At 40.9% G+C, this 22576-nt stretch overlaps 1 protein-coding gene across 2 annotated transcripts in view; it reads left to right on the top strand.

The window, feature by feature from the left end:
* The first annotated feature begins 2924 nt into the window (after nucleotides 1-2924).
* Nucleotides 2925-22576, top strand: part of PPP4R3A (protein phosphatase 4 regulatory subunit 3A) — a 38670-nt gene continuing 19018 nt past the window's right edge. For both annotated transcript variants that reach the window (XM_077910383.1, XM_077910382.1), the window contains exons 1-3: nucleotides 2925-3067; nucleotides 15296-15351; nucleotides 18662-18760. In XM_077910383.1, coding sequence (XP_077766509.1) covers nucleotides 2926-3067; nucleotides 15296-15351; nucleotides 18662-18760 — 297 coding nt within the window. In that variant the 5' untranslated portion in view covers nucleotide 2925. The remainder of the gene's footprint in view (nucleotides 3068-15295; nucleotides 15352-18661; nucleotides 18761-22576) is intronic.

Raw genomic sequence — 22576 nt, 5'->3', positions numbered from 1 at the left:
GTGGTTGTTCTTACCTGGGAAGTTGGCTTGGCTCTGAAGGAATCCACTCAAGGAGCACACTATACATCAGAGCAGCACCTGCCTCCTGAGTAGACACCAAGTTTCATAGTGCTCCACTCCCCAGGTCCCCTCCTACCAATACCTGCCATCACGGCAAGATCTGATTTTCACTGGTGGCCTCAGAAGGGAGAGTGGCTTTTTTTCTTTCAGTGGCTCAAGTTCTTTCTCTTACTTTGAGTAGGGAAAAAAAGCACCACCAGCTTTATAGAGAGTTTTAGAAGGGAGATAAGAGTGATAGGAGTGAGTCCAGTTGATTTTTTTTCCACAAATTATTTCATGTTTGGTTTGCGGTTCAAGTAAGTAGGAACAATAAATTTAATGATGTCTTACTGGATCAAAAGTGGACAAAATTGCTGTCACCCCCTGATGCTTGACATTACTGTGTTTTATTTTTTAGACAACAGCTTTATTTTTTATAATTTTCCCCTTTTGTTGGCAAAAGAGGAAAGTCTCCGACTGTTCTTTGTAAGCACCTCTTTGTATTTGTCAGTGGGGGAGGACGGTCCCAACTTCTGATTTATCTATTTATTTTTAAATTTTTTTTAAAGATCTTATTTATTTATTCATGAGAGACACACACAGAGACAGAGAGAGGCAGAGACACAGGCAGAGGGGGAGAAGCAGGCTCCACGCAGGGAGCCCGACACGGGACTCCATCCTGGGTCTCCAAGATCAGGCCCTGGGCTGAAGGCGGCGCTAAACCGCTGAGCCACCCGGGCTGCCCCAACTTCTGATTTAAAACAGAAAAATCCCATATCCTGGGCAACCCGTTTCTCAGTACTGGTGTTGCTGTCAGGGCCTCTTCCTGATAGATGCATTTGCAGGTTTGATGGGAGATTCCTGGTGATGTCAAGCACCTGGACCTGCCATAACGGTGGCCACTAGACAGGGGCTTACTGAGCCCTTGAAATGGGGCTAGTGCGAATGAATAAGGAACTGAATTTTAAACTTTTACATTTTAAAAATGGATACTTTTGGAAGAAAATAACTTGAATATGCGAATATCCTTTTCCCACTGTAAGCTTAATACACTCTAAGTACAGATTAGGTTATTTGCAAAGGAGATTTAGCTTCCAAGGAGAAGCTAAGGGGGAAAACGCCGAGGGGCAAAACACACATCGCGTCTTGAACTCAGGTACGAAGGAAAAAAAAAAAAAAAAAAAAAAAAGGAATGGAAAAAAATCATTGACGTCATACTGAGGATTAAAACTTTGAAGATACCGCATCCAATAAAATACATTATGAAGATACATTTCAGCGGCTTCTTTGTACTTTCTCGGAGAGCGGCTACTGTAAAATTCTGAATTACACGTGGCTCGTGTCACGTCTAGTGGACACAAGGAAAGCCCCCAAACGGCGGCTCTTGCTTGCACGAGGGTGAGAATCTGGGGGGGGGTTCGATTCCTTTGTGAGGATCTTCAGGCCCTCACAGCTCCCGTTGAGAACTGCTCAGCGCGGCTGCACAGCATCGCACGGCGACCGGGCTTCGTGCGTCCCTCGGGTCTTGCTTTCCTTTTGCAACACGGAGGAGCGGGAGAGCGCGCCGGCGGTCGGCGGGCGCGGCGGGGCGGGTGTAGCCGCGCCCCCGGGCCTGCGGCCGTCCGTCCGTCCGTCCGTCCGTCCGCTCTGCAGACGCGCCCCACGGCGGCTCCCGGGCGGGCGGCCGCCCTCGCCGCGCAAACCCGGGGCCGTCCCCGGAAGCCTTTCCGTTTCTCCCCGAGGAAGGCGCCTGACATCGCCTGGGCTCCGGCGCCTCCCCGACGGTGCGCTCCCGGCGCGCGGCACAGGACGCCGGTGGAGGGGGAGGCGGGGGGGCCCGGCGCCCGCAGCCCGACAGGCCGAGGCCGCGGCGGCCCCCGCACCCCGAGACGCCGGGCGCGCGGCCGGCGGGCGCGCCGAGGCCGGACGCGGGCTCCACGCCCCTTCCGAGTCCCCGAGCGGGGCTGATGACGAACACAGGGCGCGACGGCGCACACGCCGCCCCGCGCTCGCACGACAGTGCGTGCAGGGAGCGCGAGGGAGCCCCGGGCCGTCAGCGGCGCGACCAGCGTTCCGCCTCCTCCGCTCCCTGCGCTCCCGCCACCTCGGCAGCTCGGCGCCCGCCTCCCGCCTCCGTCCGAGGCCTCCGCCGCAGCGAGGCTCCCGGCCTCGCTCCTGTCTCTTTAAATGGTGGGGCCAACGGGCCGCCCCTGCAGCTGCTGCCTGGGTGGCCCCGCGCGCCGCTATTGAGGGGCGAACCAAGATGGCGGCGGCTTTGGCTCCGTGAGGAAGACGGAAGAGGCGGCGGCAGCGGCGAGGGGAAAGGGACTTCCAGGAGGCAGGAGCGCTCGCGCGCCGGGGGGGCTCTCGCAGGCTCCGGCGCAGCGGTAGCAGTTGCAGCAGGAGGAGGTGCCCCTCGGCTTGGGACGTTTGAAGCCGGGGAGCGGAGCGCGGAGCCGCTGGCGGCCGCGGCAGGGCCAGGTAGAAGGAAGGAAAACATGGCGGCGGCGGCCTGAGGAGGCGGCGGCGGCGCGGGAAGCGGCTTCGCGGAGATCATGGCGGAGGCGGCGGCGGGGCAGTGAGCGGCGCCCCGAGGTCCTACCGCATCGGCCCGGGAGGCTGCGAAGCGCTGCGCGCCCCTCTCGGGGCGGCCGGGCTCCCCGCGCGCGGACAATAGCGCCCAGAAGTGGGAGTCGGAGGCGAGGAGCACCGGGGCCCAGAGCTCGGGCCGGGGAGCGGGCCATGCGGGCGGCCCCGCGGCCCCGCGGCGGCCAGCGGCGGCAGTGAGCCCGGGAGCGCCCCGCCTGCAGGCGTCCTCCCGCCGGCGCCGGCCCCCGTTCCTGGGCGACTGCAGCGGGGCCTGTGCCCCGGCCCGCGGGCGGCACGATGACCGACACCCGGCGGCGGGTGAAGGTCTACACGCTCAACGAGGACCGGCAGTGGGACGACCGGGGCACCGGGCATGTGTCGTCCGGCTACGTGGAGCGGCTGAAGGGCATGTCCCTGCTTGTCAGGGCCGAGAGCGACGGTAAGCGAGGCCCCTGGCGGCGGGACCCTCGCCGGCGCCGGCGGCCCCGGGCCACATCGCTGGGTGTTGGGGGCCAGAGGCTTCCCTGCGAGGTCGGAGGGGGCGGCCGCCGCCCCGGGGGAGGGCGGACCGCCGGCGCCCGGGTCCTCCCGGAGCTCGCTGCAGCGCCACCGCCACCGCCACCGCCACCGCCAGCGCTCGGAGGGTCTCGTTTTCTTCCCCGCGCCCGGTAGCGTTTGGGCGACGAGGGGAGCCCGGCTCGTTGGAGCGGAGCCCCCCGGGCGTGTGCCGAGGGCGGGGGCCTAGATCGGCGGCCTGGACGGTGCTGTTCTGTTGCACCAGAGTGACCTTGAGAAAGGCACTGATTAATCCGATCTTCTGCCTTAGTTCACTCATCTGTGAAGCAGGCGTGAAACTTTCTGGGAGCGAAGAAAGTTCTTAGGTGTCACTCTTTGGAGAACGTTGTGCTTGCTGTGCCGCCACCCCCCCTTCCCCCGCACTCCCCCCTTTAAACTATTTTTCTGCTGTATCTCTTTGATCCTGTTGCAGCAGGTTGGCAACTCCGGTTCATGGATGGCAGAGAAATGCTTCTTTGCCTCGAGAAAGAAGATGGATTTGTGTTACCTGGTGTTGTCTCCCCCCCCCCCCCCAGTAATGCAGAATTCTGTGTATAGTTTGTGTAGGCGTCTTGCAAGGGTGGAACCATTTTATTCGCGGGTTTTTTTTTTTTTTTTTTTGGACCGCTTAAATGTGTGATCACAATTTGGTTCAGTTAACAGGTGGGGAGAAGTTGGCAGATAAGTTTGAAACCTTTGGTATCTGCCATAGTGCTTGTGGTTCCCATTATTTTGAAACGGCCCTCGAGTTTCAGAGACCTAGTTTGAAAATGAGTGTTGCACATTTTTCAAGGTTCAGTGTTTGCCGCCTCCCTCTGTGACGTATTTCGGAGTTTCGCTTAAAATGTCCACATCAGGTGAAAGTATTTCCAAATTGTTACTTTTGAAGTGGAAAACCTGTCTTGTTACATTAGTCTGTAATTTCACTTTAGGCGCTTCAGTTTATTAGGATTGTAGTTGTTCTGTATCTGAATTATTGCAGCGGGTCTCAAGGAATTTTAATTGGACTTTCAACCCAGAACTCTCCGTTCCATGAAAAACAAACAAGACTCACCCCTCTGTGATTAAAGACTCTAGGGACATTGATTTTCAATTTGAATTGAAAAATTGTACTTTAGAGCTATATTGCCCACAGGTTAACTTCATAAGGCTGCTGAAAATAACTTAGAAAATATTTCGTTTAGAGGCGTTTAAAGGATTTTGAATACCTTGAGTTTATTTTTCTGAGGCCTATTTATTTGCCTCTTAAAAATACAAGTTTGAATGTGTTAGTGTGCTTTTGTGTCTCTCACATAGTCACCAGTTACTCTCACATATCCTCTTTTCCTTTGCCTGTTTGGAAAACTTTTTACATAATGAGTTGAAAAGCGTGGGCTTTGTAGGTTCAGTTAACTTCCAGATGAAAGTGTGTGTAGATGTGAGACCAATTCTTTGAAATTTCCTAACTTCAAAGAACATGTATAACTGTCACATCACATATTTAATTGGACTCATTCTATGAATGGATCCTTTGTTTAAAAAGTATTTTTAAGCATTACGTTTCAATGTCATACTATCCTGGGGAATCCTTGTCCACCTACTTGTGTTGGGATCTGTTTTTTTTCCCCATTTTTATTGTTACCACTTTGGAAAATAGCCCCTAAACTCGTTTCCTCCCTTGGGAATTTTTGGGAACCTGCAATGAAACAGGTTGAATGGCAAAAACAAAAAGGCCGTAAGTTTTATCTATTTTATTTATTTTTATTTTATTTATTTTTTATTGATAGAGAAAGAAAGCTGAAATAAACGTAACTGATTTGTCCTTGTTAATTTAAGATGTAAGGAAAACTAAATCAAAGGAGTGGGCTTAGAAGATTGCAGCATACTTACGAAATATTGTCAGAAATAATCTCGTTTGATGATTAGTACTGTCTTCTGACAGGAAAACTCTAAATAGGAATAATAAAAATTTATCCAGTCCCTACTATGTGCCAGAGACTCTACTTGTTATCTGCTGGTATAGGTACTATTATTAGCCATATTTTGCAGATGGGGAAACTGAGGCTCAGACAGCCTTTGACTTGAGACTATTATTATCATTAACTGTTTATAGCGTAAACTCCCTTACTGCTGTCTACTTGTGTTTGCTACTTTATACTTAAAAGCTCAAAGTTTATTTCAAAGAACATGAAAAGAATTTTTAGCCTAAAGATATTTAAAACTATAGTTTATCTCCAAGCTACATGGGAGTTTTTGTACAGATTGCTAGTTTCGGTCATCCATTATTGTATGCTTTTCCCATTCTCCATTATGGGATAATTGAGAATTTTCTTTTTATTGTGGTGAGCAAAGTGGAAAGTATTTCTGATTTTCCATAAAATGAGTCATTTATCTTGTTAGAGGTGCTTATACACTAAACTGAAAATCAGGAAGGCAATTTCTGATTTCTGAATGGAAGTACTTGTGGCCTCCTTGTTAACAGGGCACAACTTTCTGAGTAAGTATGCCTTTCCCTTCTGAACTGAATGATTTGGCAAATCTGTAGGAGAGAGAGGTCCTGCCAAGCTACTGAGCCCGCTCTCTAGGTTTTATCCTTGTTCAGTAGGTTCCTACTGGCAAAGGGTATTGTGGGAACATAGCCTTTTCTCCAATGAAGATAGATTACCGCATTTCTAAGGTTTTTGTCATAGCCAGGTACCAACAAAGTTCCATCTAACAAACAAACAAAAACTTTACTTTTTTTCTTCTTTCAGTTTATGCTATACCTTTTAAGTTGCATTAAGGGTAATAATGTAATCCCTAACTTGCCCTCTCACTTTATATTTAAATCAGTCTACTGCATTATGGTTTTTACTATTTCCACCTTCTAATTTTAGAATTGATAAAGACTTTGGAATTTCTCCACACACTGAAGGATGTCTATTTAACATGAAAAATCATATCCATGCTCTTTATTCTGGATTACTTGCCAAGCATCAAGAATAGTGTTCTTATATTTTGATTTTTACCTTAAGTTGAATAAAGTAATTTTTATATTTCAAAATAGTTTTATCTATTATCTGAGTTACCTTTTTCGGAGTTTAAAAGGTTAAATTTTCAGTGTCATTTGAGGCACGAAGAAAATGAGACACGGGGAAATGTTTTTGTTCAAGTTAGCACTAGTAGCTAATGGTAAAAACCAGAATCTTGTACCTCTCTGCCTGTTGTAGAACTTGGTTGTAAGTAGTGCCTCACCTCCACTATAATTAGAAAAGGAGGTCAGAACACTTAAGGTGGAAAGCCTTTTTTGTTTTGTTTGGGCTGTTGTGGTGAAAGAAATGAACAGAGATAAGTATCAGCAAATTTTTTTTCTCATAAATTAGTAAGCGTTGTAGAATATTGCATACAGTAAGCATTCCAGATTTAGCTACTGAGAAGAGCTCAGTGTCAGTACTGCAAGAAATCCTTCACTTTGAACAATTCATTTAAACTCTTTTTTTTTTCTTCTCATGTAGACCTATTTTGTAAAAAATTATTAGGCCTTACTAGGTAAGCAAACCCTGTTTGTCACTTTGTGTGTGGTAACTTCTCACAGTTTGAAGTCCATCAGCCACTCTGGGTATAGGTAGTAGGGCCAGAGTGTAGTAAAGGCCTGATGCAGGTATTGGACCTTTTAATATAAGGCTACCCTTTCCTCCTCCTCCACTGAACCTTCATTTGTTTTTATTTATTTTTTATTTTTTTTAAAGATTTTATTTATTCATGACAGACACACACACACACACACACACACACACACACACACAGGCAGAGAGGCAGAGGGAGAAAGCAGGCTCCATGCAGGGAGCCCGAAATGGGACTCGATCCCGGGTTTCCAGAATCACACCCTAGGCCAAAGGCAGCGCTAAACCGCTGAGTCCCCCCGGCTGCCCCATTTCAGTTTTTAAATGCTGTATGTAATCTTGAGCCACAATCAGGAGAAAGGGACTGGGAACACACACTAGGTTTAAAGCCTACACTGGTGTCCTGTCCAGATGATATTTTGAACTTCCATTAATTTCATTTTTGATGATGTTTTCTTCCTACTAATGAAGCATAGTACCTAAGCTCCTGCCCTTAGTTTTGAGCATTGATACGGAGTATATGCCAGCAATGCTTTAGATGTTAAATTGCTTACTGTGGAGTGACAGAACTGGACTTAGTAGTTCTGAAATCCATAAGTTTTTATCCAAATCTAAACTAAGACCAGGACCTATGTTTCTTTACCTACCTGAATCTGATTGGTTGGTTGATACTGAAAATAAAACCATAAAAGTTACAGAAACTCTATATCTCATTTCTCCAGTGAAAGGAAATGATATCTTCTGAACAAGTGAAATTTCTCACTGGGTAACACTGTATCAAAATCTTAGCAGTTTTCTTGGAATGTTTCCTAAATATTGTATGCTAAAATGTTTTTCTTTTTCTTTTTTTTTCTAAAATGTTTTTCTTAAGCAGTGTAATAAACCTGTTTAAGCTTTTGTTATATAATGTTTCTGGATCATTGTTGTCATTACTAATTTTTGTATTTTTCAACAGCACAATGATGCCTGTGAAATGGTATTTTGTCTACGCTCTAAGAAAAAATAATGAATGCTGATTTTGTAGTAGATGTCTGGATAGCCACTTTAATATGAATTTTTAGTTAATACAGTATCCCTATGGGGTATTATTTTTTTTTCTAAACCTAAGTCTTCCTGATTGATTATTTGATTGGACAGTTTAGTTTTGTGATCCTTTTTTCTAGCACTCAGCCAGAAATCTAGATTTTTAAAAATGTACAGTCTTGCCATTTAAAAATACTTGCATGAATTCATCATATGAGTGTGTGTGTTAGACTACGACTCAAGCTGTCTGCTGGCTAGATCCAGGCTGCAGGCCCTAGTTGTAGTTGTCTGATTTAAACACTACTGGAATGATACTTCACTCTCTACGCTACCAGCTACTTATCACCCTGCTCCCTGGAGGTGTTTGTTTTGATAGAGGTGTTGGGGATTGGCAACAGAATACAAGAAAAGCTCTCACATTTCATTTTACATGGAAGAACAAAGATGTGGTGAAGCAGAGAGGGAATATTTTTAATGACCTAAAATCATGTATACTTGTACTAAATCTTTTATTGTCCATCTTTCTTGCTTATCTATGTTTGACAGCTTCTACTTGCAATTGTCTTGGTGATGTCTTGGTGATGTTCTGAGTGGCATTTTCCCTCCAATACTATTGCTCGCCCATTTCCTGACTGTACAGACTTCCTTTTTGTCTGTATACTTGGGGCATCTATTTATGTCAGGATACACAGATGTGTCATCTAAGAGTAGCACAGTATTTTACTGTATATATTCACATAGTACACTGGTGGCATTAGAGTAGCATTTCTGAAACTTTCCTCAGGATATCTTTATACTCTTACAATTGGGGATTCCCAAAAGCTTTTGTTCATATGAGTTGTATCTACTGGTATTTGCCACATTACAATTTAAAACTAAGCCTTCAAAAAGCTTTTGATAAGTCAGGATTTAGTGAGAAGGGTGTCACTGTTTTACAATTTTACAAATCTCTTTAATGTTGGGTTTAATTTTTTAAAAAGGATTCTTAATCTTATGCATTCAAAATTTTGCAGTAACAGTGTAGACACTGAAAAAATAAGGGTGAAAAAGGCAAACAGCTTCTTAGTAGTAATACTATGAAAACAGTTTTGATTTTCCAGACTCCCTGAGGTCCCATACATTAACAGCTGCCATAGAGATTGTTTCTAGATTTTTACCATTACAAACAGTGCTAGTAACTTACTTGTTCATATCCTTGGCACTGTGTGAAGATGTAGTCTAATTTCCTAGAACTGTTGGATCAAAGAGGGCAAAACAATGTTTTGTTTTATTTTTTTAAGATTTTACTTATTCATGAGAGACCCAGAGAGAGAGAGAGGCAGAGACACAGGCAGAAGGAGAAGCAGGCTCCATGCAGGGAGCCTGACATGGGACTTGATCCTGAGACTCCAGGATCACACCTTGGGCTGAAGGCGGTGCTAAACCGCTGAGCCACCCGGGCTGCCCAGAGGCCTATGTTTTGTTTTTTTATTTTTATTTTTTTAAAGATTTTATTTATTTATTAGAGAGAGAGGCAGAGACATAGGCAGAAAGGAGGAGCAGGCTCCATGCAGGGAACCTGATGTGGGACTCGATCCCGTGACTCAGGATCACGCCCTGGGCCAAAGGGAGATGCTCAACCACTGAGCCACCCAGGCGTCCCTGAGGCCTATGTTTTAAAAGCTTGATAGATAAAGATAAAATGACCCTCCTCAAAAGTTGTGGTGATTGTAGTCTTGTTATTAGTAAACAAAAGCCTCTTTATTTTTTGAAAAATACCTGTGCAAATATGGACTTGTAGGCCTATCAATCAGAACTTCTGTGGAACAGACTTACATGCACTTGTGCAGGAATACTTTTTAGTTCATCTGAAGATGGTTGATTTTGCTAGTGGTCTGATTGAATAGATTCTGCAGTGACCAAGTGAATTACATGTATTGATCATTCCCTTTAGTTTGATCAGTGTCTTGATATTTCTTTGTGTCTCTTATTTCCTATCCAAGTGTTTAGGTTGAAAGTGGGAAGGCCTTTCTCAAGTGTTGATATTGGGGTTTACTGTGTAGGCTTGTCTCTTTGGTCTGTGTGATAGAGTGTCTTTGTCAGTTGGTGAAGAGGAGGTGTCATGGAGAGGGTGAGAGTGAATTGTTCCTGGGGGATGTTTTATTGGAGAGGATGGGTATGTTTCTTAAATAAGTTTGGGTGGGGGCTGTTGTGTACCTGTACTTCAGGTATTAAGATAAACTGCAGGTATTAAGATAAACTGAACCTGTCCCATATCTAAAGCATGTGTTCTCCTTAATGAGAACCATCTCTACCTTCCATGATGTTGGGTAAGGTCTGCTACTAAGGATCATCTTCCTCATTTCTCCCCTGTTGTCTCTGTTACCATGATAAATGCCTCTCACCTACAGTTGAACTCTACATCCCCAGATACCCATATATTACTAGAATGGAATTGTTGTTCCTAGTACTGTAGCTATAGCAACTGATACAAGTAAACTTGTTGGGAGAAAGGATTGTGTTAATGCATGATAAAACTTGACTGGGTAATGTCTTAAACCAAAGCCATGGGATATGGCTGCGATGTGTTTCAGCAGAGATACTTCACTTTAACATCTTGAATGGTCCAGTAAAGAAAAAGTTGCCAATACCAGAAGCATTCAGTTCTATACTTCTTCTCTTTTAGCTAGGGCTTTGGGAGGGATCACTTCAAGCTTTCAGTTTATGACTTTTTCCTTTCTAATTACCCTGACCCTGTAACTTTATGGACAGTTTTGAAGCAAATGCAAATTTTCATTTTGTTTTAGTAACAGCCAAGTCAAGTGTGTTTTTTCTTTCCTTTTTTTCTTTTTCTTTTCTTTTCTTTTTTTTTAAGTGCCCAACACCCCGTGTGGAGCCCAACCTGGGGCTAGAACTCATGACCCTGAAATTAAGACCTGAGCTGAGATCAAGTCAGATGCTTAACGGACTGAGCCACCTAGATGCCTTGTCCTTTTTCCTTTTTTTAATTATAATTGACAGTGTTACAGCTGTGTTTCTTGGAAGCACAATTTGAAATGATAACTCCACCGCTCTGTGCCATATGTTTAACCCCTACTCTTAAACTTTTTTTAAAAAACTTTTGAAGTGTAATGGGTCAAAAAGTTACACAAATGGTAATTATTCATCTTGGTGAATTTTCACAAAATAACCAACACTCTAGAACCCTGCTTCATGTCCCTTCACAGTCACTATCTCTCCCTGCCTACTAGCACCATAGATTAGTTTTTGCTACTTTTTGACTTTATGTAAGTAGAATTATATGGTATATATTTTTCTCTGAGGTTTCTTTCATTCATGTTTGTAAGATTCGTATATGTTGCATTCACATATTTGGTTCATTAACATTTCTATGTGGTATTTGCCTCTATGAATACTTAACACCTTTTTTTTTTTTTTTTTAAAGATTTTATTTATTTATTCATGAGAGACACGGGGGTAGGGGGGAGAGAGAGAGAGGCAGAGATACAGGCAGAGGGAGAAGCAGGTTCCATGCAGGGAGCCCGATGTGAGTCTGGATCCAGGGACTCCACGATCATGCCCTGGGCTGAAGGCAGGCTCTTAACCGCTGAGCTACCCAGGGATCCCCTATTTACACCTTTTTAAACAGGGTTTACATGCAGTATAATTCACCCATTCAAAGCATATAGTTCTTTTTTTTTTTTTTTAAGCATATTCACAGGATCTTGCAACTCACCACATTTTTTTTTTTTTAATTTTTAAAGTAATCTCTACATCCAACGTGGGGCTTGAACTTAACAACCCGAAGGTCAAGAGTTGCATGGTCTACTGCCTGAGCTAGCCAGGCACCCCACCACAATCTAATTTTAGAATATTTTGTTCTCTCTGAAAGGAATCATGTACCTGTTAACAATTACTACCCCATTCACTGCCCTTCCTCCCTAAACCACCACTAATCTACACATCTTTCTCTAATTTGCACACTGTACATTTCATATAAAGTCAGTCATATATAGACTTCTTGTGACTGGCTTCTTTCACATGAAATGTTTTCAAGGTTCACCCATGTTATAGCATGTATTTTTCTCTGTGTAGTTGAATAGTATTTTATTCATTAGGTTTTGGACATTTGGATTATTTGTATTTTTTTGCTATTATGAAATAGGCTGCTAAGGACATGTACGTACATATGTCTCCCATCCAAGTACTAACCAGGCCCGACCCTGCTTAGCTTCCGAGATCAGATGAGATCGGGCGCGTTCAGGGTGGTATGGCCGTAGACTCTGTACGTACATATGTTTGAATGAACATGTTTTCATTTCTCTTGGGTATAAACCTAGGTTTGGAATTGCTAGAATTACTAGCAATTGAGTAACTGCCAAACTTTTACAAAGTGAATGCCTTTTTACCTACAAGCAAAATGTATGAGGATTCCAGTTTCTCCATGTGGTTACCAACACTGTAATTGGCAACACTGTCTTTGATTATAGGCATCTCAGTAGGTGTATTAAATGGTATCTTATGTGGGTTTTTTTTTTTTTTTAAGATTTTATTTATTCATGAGAGAGAGACAGAGACACAGGCAGAGGGAGAAGTAGGCTCCACTCAGGGAGCCTGATGTAGGACTTGATCTTGGGACTCCAGGGTCACAACCTGAGCCGAAGGCAAAACGCTCAACCACTAAGCCACCTGGGTGCGTGCCCCTTATTTGTGGTTTTGATTTGCATTTCCTTAAGGGCTAATGATGTTGAACATCTTTTCATATGTTTGTTGTCCATTTGTATATCTTCTTTGGAGAAATACCTATTCAGATCTATTGCTCGTTTTTATTTTATTTTTATTTTTATTTTTATTTTTATTTATTTTATTTTTTAAAGTTATTTATTTATTTATTTATTCATGATGGGGGGGGCCAGAGACACAAGCAGAGGGAGAAGTAGGCTCCATGCCGGAGCCCGACGCGGGACTCGATCCCGGGACTCCAGGATCATGCCCTGGGCCAAAGGCAGGCGCTAAACTGCTGAGCCACCCAGGGATCCCCACCCATTTTTTTTTTTTTTTAATTTATCTACGATAGTCATACAGAGAGAGAGAGAGAGAGGCAGAGACACAGGCAGAGGGAGAAGCAGGCTCCATGCACCGGGAGCCCAACGTGGGATTCGATCCCGGGTCTCCAGGATCGCGCCCCGGGCCAAAGGCAGGCGCCAAACCGCTGCGCCACCCAGGGATCCCCCCCCCAGCCCATTTTTAAATACAGATTCCTGTATATAAATTCCTTATCAGATAAATGATTTATAAATATTTTCTTCCATTTTCATGGATTGTCTTTTTACATTCTTTTTAAAGATTTTATTTATTTATTCATGAGAGACATACACAGAGAGAGAGAGGCATAGACACAGGCACAGAAGCAGGTCACACGCAGGGAGCTTGATGCAGGACTCAGTCCCAGGACTCCAGGATTATGCCCCGGGCTGAAGGCAGATGCTAAACTGCTAAGGCACCCAGGGATCCCCCTCTTTTTTTTTTTTAAGATTTTATTTATTCTTTTAAAAAATATTTCATTTATTCAGGAGAGAGAGGAGAGACGTGGGCAGAAAGAGAAGCAGGCTGCATGTAGGGAGCCTGATGTGGGACTCGATCCTGGGACTCCAGGATCACACCCTTTAGTTATAGGACATTAGACCTCTTACATCTTCTGAATGTTACAAAGTAATTCAGTTTCATTCTATTATGTAGTTTTCTAGAAATCGATGGTTTTTTAGGATATATATTTCAAAGTAGATTTTTTTGGAATGTATTTTCTCCTAGAAACCACATTTTGAGTATAATTATATGCCACAAAAAGTAAATTTGATCCATAATGTTCCTGACATACTCTCATTTCATTGAGAAATGATAGTTTGTGATTTTTGTTCTTATATTTACAAGAAACAATGGAAGAATATTTATTTTTTAAGATTTTATTATTTATTTATTTGTTTGTTTGTTTATTTATTTATTTATTATTTGTTCTTAGAGACACAGGCAGAGGGAGAAGCAGGCTCCATGTAGGGAGCCTGACGTGGGACTCGATCCCGGGTCTCCAGGATCACACCCTGGGCTGCAGGCGGTGCTAAATTGCTGCACCACCAGGGTTGCCCCTGGAAGAATATTTATAAAGATAGTTGGAGACTTTTAGTACTTTTGAGAGACTCTCAACATCAAGTTCATTTGCTTGCTGCTTTTTCTTGTTATGAATGCATCACTAAACAACTCTTAATAATTACCAAAATAAAAAATCCAGTAATTGCACATAAAGAAAATTGAAGTACTAGAAATTTATTTTAATTAATAATATGACAAAAGTAGGGAGAAGAGGAGGAAGATTAAAACAGATTTCCTCTAGAATCTGAGAATACTTGTCTGAACCTCAGTGAGCCAGAAATCGAAATAAATAAGAGAACCTAAAGAAATAGGGTGTTGGGTACAGGTGGGAAAAATATGGAGACTGTTTAGTTATTTTCAGTACAGAAAGAATAAGAAATACATTTGGAGTTAACTTCACCTGTACTGGACACAGTAGGAAGATTCGAGTGAAGCAGGAGGCTGTTTGTGTGTACAGGGTGTTCGCAAATTAACTCATCACATCTTGGTAAATGCTGGTATTTTACCGTATTCAGTATCACTTAGCACTGTTCTGAGCACAGACAAGTGAACAGTCAGTAAATCACTAAATGGGGCAGTATCATAAGATTAGTAGATGAATTTTAACATAGAAGCAAACTAATTAAACCTGGAAATGTTAAAAAGGACCCTTTTCTCAGCTGCCTAGCCACTATTTGGAATTGGAAGTAATGGTTAAACGTAATAGGAGAAGAAATGAAAATTTCAGATGGACTGCTGCTTAAGCATTTTGGGCCAGAATTTGCCTTTAGATAGTATATAGGGGATAAACTGGAACTTACGGAGGGGAGAGGCATATAGGTGGTCTTAAAATTTGCTCTTTGCTATAAAGTAATAGTTAATTTTGTAGTATGATGAGCCTTATATGGCCAGGGAAAAAATGAAAATTAGTTTACTATAAGAAAAATTGATCATTTGAAGATGAAATATGATAATTCTGAAGTAAGACTTTCTGAGGTGAAGTGTAATGTGGGGATGTACTGGGGCAATGGATTAGATCTAAGTCATAATGTATGTCAGAGATTGAAACCCAGATCATTGGGCTTCATGCTGTGCTGTTTCAATACTTTATGCTGCTCATAAGTTGTTAGGTTTCTATTCCTATCCAGCCCTTTACTCTATTCCTATCTAGCCCTTTACTCTTCAGATAATTGTGTCCTTCTTGTTAAAAGTAAATATGCATAAAATAAACATTTCTTGGGTTACAAGTTTTATTATATTTAAACTTGTTTTTAAAATATTTCCTTAACTGAAGTTACATGTGTATCAAGTGTTCAGGAAAGGAAGTGTGTGTGTATGTGATGGAACGTAATTGTGCTGCTTTGCAATGACATAATGGAATGTTTTGTTTTTCTGTTTCCTAGGTTCTCTACTTTTAGAGTCCAAAATAAATCCTAACACTGCATATCAGAAACAACAGGTAAAATTTTGAAAATGTTGTGTTTTACCTTGTATACTATCCTCTCAATTTGGTGATTAAATGAAAATTTACCATCAATCCCTTACAGTGAAAAGTTCAAAACAGGTTACAACATACTTTCCTACCCTAATTCTAAAATATGCTTTCAGCCAATCTCTATAGTGTATAAAGCAATCATTTTAAATTTTAAAAAATCACTCCAAGTTTTGTTCCACATATTCTTACAACAAAGACTTAATTCTCAAAAGTTAAAACTAAATACAGTTTTGTTTCTACCTAGAGGAAAAAAAAAATGACCAGCTGATAAAATAATCAGCTATTAACACAACAGAATGGTAGAAATTACTTCTTTTGCTATTGTAGATGCTTGTGTAGAAGGGGCATTTCTGTCCCTATACAGCAGCCTGGTGTAGGAAAATCTGATTTCTTACCTGGCCTGAATAGGACCTTATAATAACACGATAATAACGATGCACTTTGTTAAGGCAACATTCAGGTTTGGTACACTCTTTCTTTGTACCCTTCGGGTGAATAAGCGATACCTGAGAGTAAATCTTTATCTACCTGCTAGACCTACTAGCACTATCATCAGAAGGTATATTTATTCAGAACACATACACACACAGTTACTGAGTGCTGTACAAGGTCAGTGAAGACAACATCAGATCCCTCAGTGCCCTGAAGGTACAGATATAAAGTAATTTAGAATCAAGAATGCTACCAACACATTCATATGTATATATTACTTTATAAGTATATTACTCTATAAATAAAATTATAACTTCATCATTGACCATTAAACTATTACTAGAAGTTAGTGTCTGCTTTATTTTGTACATTAGACGATCCCTAAAGATTGTGACTTGCTTGAGGTCACACAGTGTATAGGAAAGCTGATAAGAACTTCTAAATCTATTTAATGGTGATTATTTGTCCAAAAAACATTTGGTACAATATGAAATATTTTGATAGTCTAATGGTCTGCTAATACTTTGTTGCATTTAGTGTTCTTAAAAAAACTGTTAGGTTTGATTGGAGTGGCTGGAGACTAGAGTATTTGCCTTTGATATTCTATATGTGAATATATACATTTGTGTTTTGAGGTTTAAGTCAGTGGAAGAGTAAAGACAGAAGAAAAAGAAGATCATCTGTTTTAAAATCCCTGTCTTAAGCTGTAGGTTGTTGGATGATAAATAAGATGATTTGGTGAAAATTAGACTTTTCCAAGGAAACAGAACAGCAATTTCTAAAAATTTTCAAACTTCTAAGTTTGTCAAATGGGCAATTAAGAACATAGGTCTAGTTGTGCCCCATTTTAAGCCTGCAGATGATTCTGAATTTACATTGCACTAAAGTGATTGCTTACAGTTGTATTAAATCTGTCTTGTTACTAATATGATACTGGTTTCAGGCTTGTTTCCGTGGGTCTTTATCACCATTTCTCATAACTATAGGATACCCATTTTAAAGATGAAGACCCTGACTTAGGGAGTCTACACAGCGGACTAATTTGCGGTGTGTTGATCTTACAATGTTAATGTAAATTATTTTGAGTTTGAACAGCTACTTAACTCACTGTGGAACAATGTCTGCCTGGTTTCTATGATCTCTAGAAATTCAAGAAAATAGTAAAGTGTCTTTGAGGTCTTTTTAAAAATCCTGAGTGAAAGTTGTAGATTCATTTTATTAGTAATGCTGTGCAGCCAAATCAAATTATCATTTATTTACTTCTGGCTGCCATCTCTTTAGTTCAGAGAGAGACTACTGGTCCTTGTGATTGACAGTTACAGAATTGACTGAAAAGAATTAATATACAGTTTAGCAGACAAAACCGGGACTGTTTGTGTATAATAAGATTTATCTCTGATAGTGAAAAGTATTAGAAACTGCCTCCAAGTAAACATATCTTTTAAGGTACCTTAAAGATGGTCTAGTCCTGTTTCCTTCTTCATATAGGAACATTTATCATCCCTGTAAATGCTCACCTAGCTTTTGCTTGGCTCCATTCAGTTATTTACTAGATTGAATTATTTTTTCTGTATATTGTACTCATGTCTTTCTCTCACTTCTCCTAATTCTTCTCTTTGGACCAGCCTGAAAAACTGCTACATGATAGCTGTTATGTTAGGCTCCTTTAAAAAAAGAATTATTTATTAGAGAAGGAGTGGGTGCTCATGAGCCAGGAGGGCCAAAGGAAGAGGAATAAGAATCTCTGGCAGACTCTGCACTGAGCCCAGAGCCTGATGAGAGAGGGGCTCAATCTCACCACCCTGAGACCATGTCCTGAGCCAAAACCAAGAGTCAGACACCTAACTGACTGAGCCACCCAGGTGCCCCAGCCTTCTTTTTAAGTGTAACTCTCCCTAGTACCATTCAGTATTTCATATATAAGAAGATTCACAAAGCTCTTACAGTGAGAGGGCTCTTTTTTGAAATGGTTAATGGCTCTGTAATAGTGTATATTTGCTGTAGTGCAGTAAATAGTGCTTATTTACTGTAGTACAGTAAATAGTGTTTATTTACTATAAGTTTGAAAGGATATCTTCGACTATAAATATTTTTACTATATTATATATATTGTAGAATACAGACTTTTATTATACTATGTAGATTATACAATTATACTATTGAGGAATACAGACTATACTATAGGGAATATAAAATGGTGTCAATATTTTAAGTGTAGTGTCTTGCAGAGATGACATCTTAACAAAAACCTGAATTGTTCATTAAACTTACTGTCATTAAACAAAAGTCTGCCTGAATAGGAGTGAAGGGGCTGTGGGTTGTAGGAGCATCTTCTTGAACCACAGCACTTTGGTGAAAGTTTAAAACAAAAATCTATCCAGATAAAATTTCCCATATTACAAATTTAGCCGATAATTTCATGGGCCTCGTGTGTCTCTGGTCAAGATCATCCAATGCTGACAATAGAGATGAGAGAAAGGGTTATTAATTATATTCTCTTGACATCCCCTAGGTATTAAATGCTACTTTCTCTGGGCAATTTGATTAGAGCATAAAATATAACCTAATATGTAAGCAAAAGATTGATATAATGTTTAGTTTGTATCTTTTAGTACATTTAGATTGCTCACTTTGTGGTGCTTTTCATATACTGGTTAACTTCTCCTTAAGGAAAATATTGTTTTCTTTTTATAGATTGAACAGAGCTAGGTGTGAAAAGGCACTGGCAATTACAATATCAGTGTTGCTCAGTACTGTCCTCAGTTCCTTATTGCTTTGTTCATTTGCCTTATACTTTGAAGTAATCAATGGATGTTAATCAGACTTTTTCTTTTCTCTCAAGGACACTTTGATTGTGTGGTCTGAAGCAGAAAATTATGACTTGGCCCTTAGCTTTCAAGAAAAAGCTGGATGTGATGAAATTTGGGAGAAAATATGTCAGGTAATTTTAAAAAACTAGAAATCAACATGCTAAGTATTTTGTTTTTTGCTGAGCTTTTTGCTAATGCCCAAGATTTTAAATAAATGGCATTTTATACTGATCTCTTAAATTCACTGTTGTCTGTAAAAAGCTTGATTTATAGGAAAGTGCAATTTATTGACACCAAACTGTCCAGCCAAGACCTTTGCTAAACTCCATGCTTTATATCCAGCTGCCTATGAGAGCTCCTTCACAAGTGCTCACTGGTATTTCAAATTTAGTAGTCCAGAACCAAACATAATCTCCTCTAGATCTGTTCATTCTCCCATCTCCCTCATCTCAGTAAACGTCATCAGAAACTTGAGGGTTATATTTATCCTTCCTTCATTACTTACATCCATTCACTCCTTTAGTTATAAATCTTTTTTTTTTTTTAGTTATAAATCTTATATTCATTTACATATTGTTGTTTTCACTGCTATCACTGTTAGTTGCCTAACCACCATCATTTCTTGCATGATTTATCGCTTTCATCTTGACTGGTCTTTCCAAATCCCTACCATAGCTAAAATGATCTTTTTAAGAATGCCAACCTGATCATATATACCACTATGTTCAGTAATTTCTTGTGACTCTTGACTATCTCTTCAGACTTATCTTGCATTTTTTCAGTTGATTCTGGAGTTTCCTAGTGACTAGTACCTCAGTCTAGTGACATAATCTCCACATAATCTCCATGTATCTTAGGCGTATACATTTATTATGTATTCTATTTTGCATTTATCATATACTGAAGCCATAGGCTCTTGTTATAGACTCATTTAAACCATGGCATCCTAAGGACAGTTTCTCTATCTCCACATTTACTTTAAAATTTTTTTTATTTTTATTTATTTATGATAGTCACAGAGAGAGAGAGAGAGGCGCAGAGACACAGGCAGAGGGAGAAGCAGGCTCCATGCACCGGGAGCCCGATGTGGGATTCGATCCCGGGTCTCCAGGATCGCGCCCTGGGCCAAAGGCAGGCACCAAACCGCTGCGCCACCCAGGGATCCCCACATTTACTTTAATTAGAGAATAATCTTCCTTTAGTTTTTTTTTTTTTGTCTTTTTTTTTTTTTTTTAAGATTTATTTGAGAGTGAATATGAATGTTAGAGAGATGGGGGAGGGGCGGAGGGAGAGAATTTCAAACCAACTTCTTGCTGAGCTCGGAGTCTGATTCAGGGCCAATCCCACGACCCAAGCTGAAACCCAAGAGTCAGACCCTCAAATGACTGAACTGCCTAGGTGCCCCCTTCAGCAGATTCTTTAATTCATTGGTTTTCAAAGTGTGGTCGTCAGACCAGCAGTGTAACCTGGGAACTGACAAATGCAGATTCTGGGGACTGTATCCCAAATTTACTGAGTCAGAATTTCTTTGAGTAGGTCCCAGTAATTGTATTTGTATTATATTTGAACAAGCCCTCTAGGTCAGATTTTCTCTCTAAAGGGCAAGAATAGTAAATATTGTAGGCCTTGTGGCCCATACAGTTTAACAGCTGTTCATTTTTGCTGTTGTAATAGGAAAGTAGCCGTATGTAACACATAAATAGCCATGGCTCTCTTACAGTAAATTTATACTTATGAAAATTGATGGCAGGCCACGTTTGGCTGTAGTTTGTCAATTTCTGCTTTAGCTGTTTTCATGAACCCTGAAGTTTAAGAGCCACTGCCTTAAAAAGCTACATGTCCTTGGGGCACAGTGTTTCCTTACCCTGTAGAATTTATTTCTGCTAGATAGTCTACTCAGATGTGTTTCTTATATAGTAACCTGTCTATTGAACTGTCCCTTTCCTTCTGCAAGCATGTGAAAGGCTGAAATTTATATCTGAATGCCTCTTTCTTCATACTTGTTCTTTGTTTTCATAGCCTACTTCTAGATTTTGTCCTGTGGAGTTCTCCCATAGAGAGAGGAGATTGAAGAGCTTGGGTATGCTAAAAGCACCAATTGCTCAGATAGATATTGTTCTCCTTCCCTTTTCTGAGTTAACACTCCCACCCTGGACAGAATCTTCTGTTAAGCCAATATTTAACTCAGACCTGGACTCAGTGCATTGCCATCGTGCCTGGCTCTTTTTAGTAAATTGTTGAATCTTTATTATACTTTCACTTAGTCTGTAGTTCTTCATTTACACTTGGGGCATGGGTAGTAGTACTTGTATACTTTCTCTAGAGTAACTCCTCTAGGAAACATTGGCTCTTATTTTCTGATCTTACCCTTCAACTTGTAAGATGTTTTACTAGTCTTTTATGATTCTGTCTGTACATACCAATCTCTGGATCCTGGCTTATTCTAGGGAATTCATTAAATTTTATTCTTTGAGATCTTACATGTCTATTTCTTGAACCCTACTCATTTTTTGATCTAGAAACAACAAAAGGTCTCTCTGTTTTCTAGTATCCTCCTTGATAACAGTTATTAGGTCTGTGTGTATCTATTTTTTCTTCTAGATCTTTCATGGCCTTCACATTCTCATTTTCTTTATATTTGTCCAGACGGACTGCTAAGACTTATCCTTTGTCTTAAGATTCTTCTAGTTTGTTGTACCTTTCTTTTGTTTTCATTCCTAAAACATTGTCAGTCAAATCATTGCATTTCCGCTGTGATTCACTGAACAGATCAGATTGCAAGAAAAATCCTAACCACAGGCCTTTTTATTTTTTTTAAGATTTTATTTATTTATTCATGAGAGACACAGAGAGAGAGAGAGGCAGAGACACAGGCAGAGGGAGAAGCAGGCTCCATGCAGGGAGCCCTACCTATATGGGACTCGATCCCAGGTCTCCAGGATCATGCCCTGGGCCAAAGGCAGGCACCAAACCACTGAGCCACTCAGGCTGCCCAACCACAGGCCTTTTTGATTACCTTCCTCGCCTTCATATTTGCACATAAACCCAAAAAGATAGCATTTTCATTACAATAAGGGCTCTTGTCCCTTTACATTTGGCTTTTTAATCAAATGCTACTACATGTCTGTAGGTAAAGCCATAGTCTGAGTTCCAGGGATCTAAAGCTATATTGAGAGTTTATGTAGTTAACAAATCCAGAGCCAACTTGAGACCAAGCTGGGTACAGTGTGTGAATGTGCCTAGCTGCCTTTCAGTGTTACTGCCCACTGGGTTAAGGTCAAGACGATATCAACTTGCAGCATATTTCAAGACCTATTCCAGGACTTCTTCCCTTCCAGTATCCATTAAAAGTCTCTAACCATGCTAAGCAATTTAAGTTTCTTGGCCATTTCATATAAGGTCTAATTTTTCCATTTCTTTATAAACCATTGAACTTAGCGTATTTTAGTGATGATGTCTCAAATTATAGGGCCAAGATAGCAAAACTCATTTTATTTCGAAATAAGTCCTTTACTTTGGGTAAAAATATTCTTTTATCTCAAAATGTATCCGTAAAAACTTCTAAATTATGTTTTTATCATTAGAGCCTCTATACCGACATAAAGTTGGGGTTTATGACAAACTTTTAGGGTTCCTGGAGGGATCAAGAGTTTGAATAGAAAGGAAAACTTCCATGGTTTGGTTACTTTTAGTAGATAGTCTTGGGATCTAATGTAGTATACTCTGCTACATGTATGTTGCAGTTACTTTTTATATGGCTTCATTTTTGTGTGAGTACACTTGTTTCCCACAGTTTTTCTTATTCATATTTTTGGGCCACCAGCCACCATTCATAGAACATCAGTGACTTTGGTTCAAAGTCAGTTTGTACATGTTATTTGGCCCTTGCTTTCTGGAATTGATGTTAAAAGTTTTTCTTGTCACTTAGAATTATATGTATTTTCTGT

This window comes from Canis aureus, chromosome 9, assembly GCF_053574225.1.
Source record: "Canis aureus isolate CA01 chromosome 9, VMU_Caureus_v.1.0, whole genome shotgun sequence".
Lineage (NCBI taxonomy): Eukaryota > Metazoa > Chordata > Mammalia > Carnivora > Canidae > Canis > Canis aureus.
The sequence above is the reverse complement of the archived record's forward strand: the minus strand, read 5'-3'. Positions and strand labels throughout refer to the sequence as shown.